Below are 357 nucleotides of genomic sequence, written 5' to 3' on the forward strand. Positions count from 1 at the left end.
GTAGGATCCTTCAGGTCTTCTTCCGTCATACTTTTCAATTCAGTTGTTCGTGTACTAATCTCCTTGAAGTACTCCTCGCTGCAAAGAAGGCGAAACAGACAGAAACAAAGACTACATCTCCAGTTATTGTTGTTGCTCACGTCTAAATCCCTTCATAAGACTCATGTAAACATTCAACTTCATAAAACCATGCTTACCTAAAGGCGACACTGTCCGTCGTTGGTGCAGGTTTTAATTCACAGAAAAGCACAGATTTTGTAAATGTTCCTTCTCCTTCTTCTTCTTCTTCTTCTTCTACTGATTTTACACAGTTTCCAATGACACAGCCGACTTTAGTGCTGTCGGCTCCGAGAAGGT

At 41.2% G+C, this 357-nt stretch overlaps 1 protein-coding gene across 1 annotated transcript in view; it reads right to left on the reverse strand.

Moving 5' to 3' along the window:
• Positions 1-357, reverse strand: part of EMH_0078230 (uncharacterized protein) — a gene marked incomplete at both ends in the record, with an annotated part of 1,979 nt that overhangs the window by 834 nt on the left and 788 nt on the right. Inside the window, one exon of the mRNA XM_013494118.1 lies at positions 1-78. Coding sequence (XP_013349572.1) covers positions 1-78 — 78 coding nt within the window. The remainder of the gene's footprint in view (positions 79-357) is intronic.

This window comes from Eimeria mitis, genomic scaffold, assembly GCF_000499745.2.
Source record: "Eimeria mitis Houghton genomic scaffold, Emh_scaff104, whole genome shotgun sequence".
In the NCBI taxonomy this organism is placed as follows: domain Eukaryota; phylum Apicomplexa; class Conoidasida; order Eucoccidiorida; family Eimeriidae; genus Eimeria; species Eimeria mitis.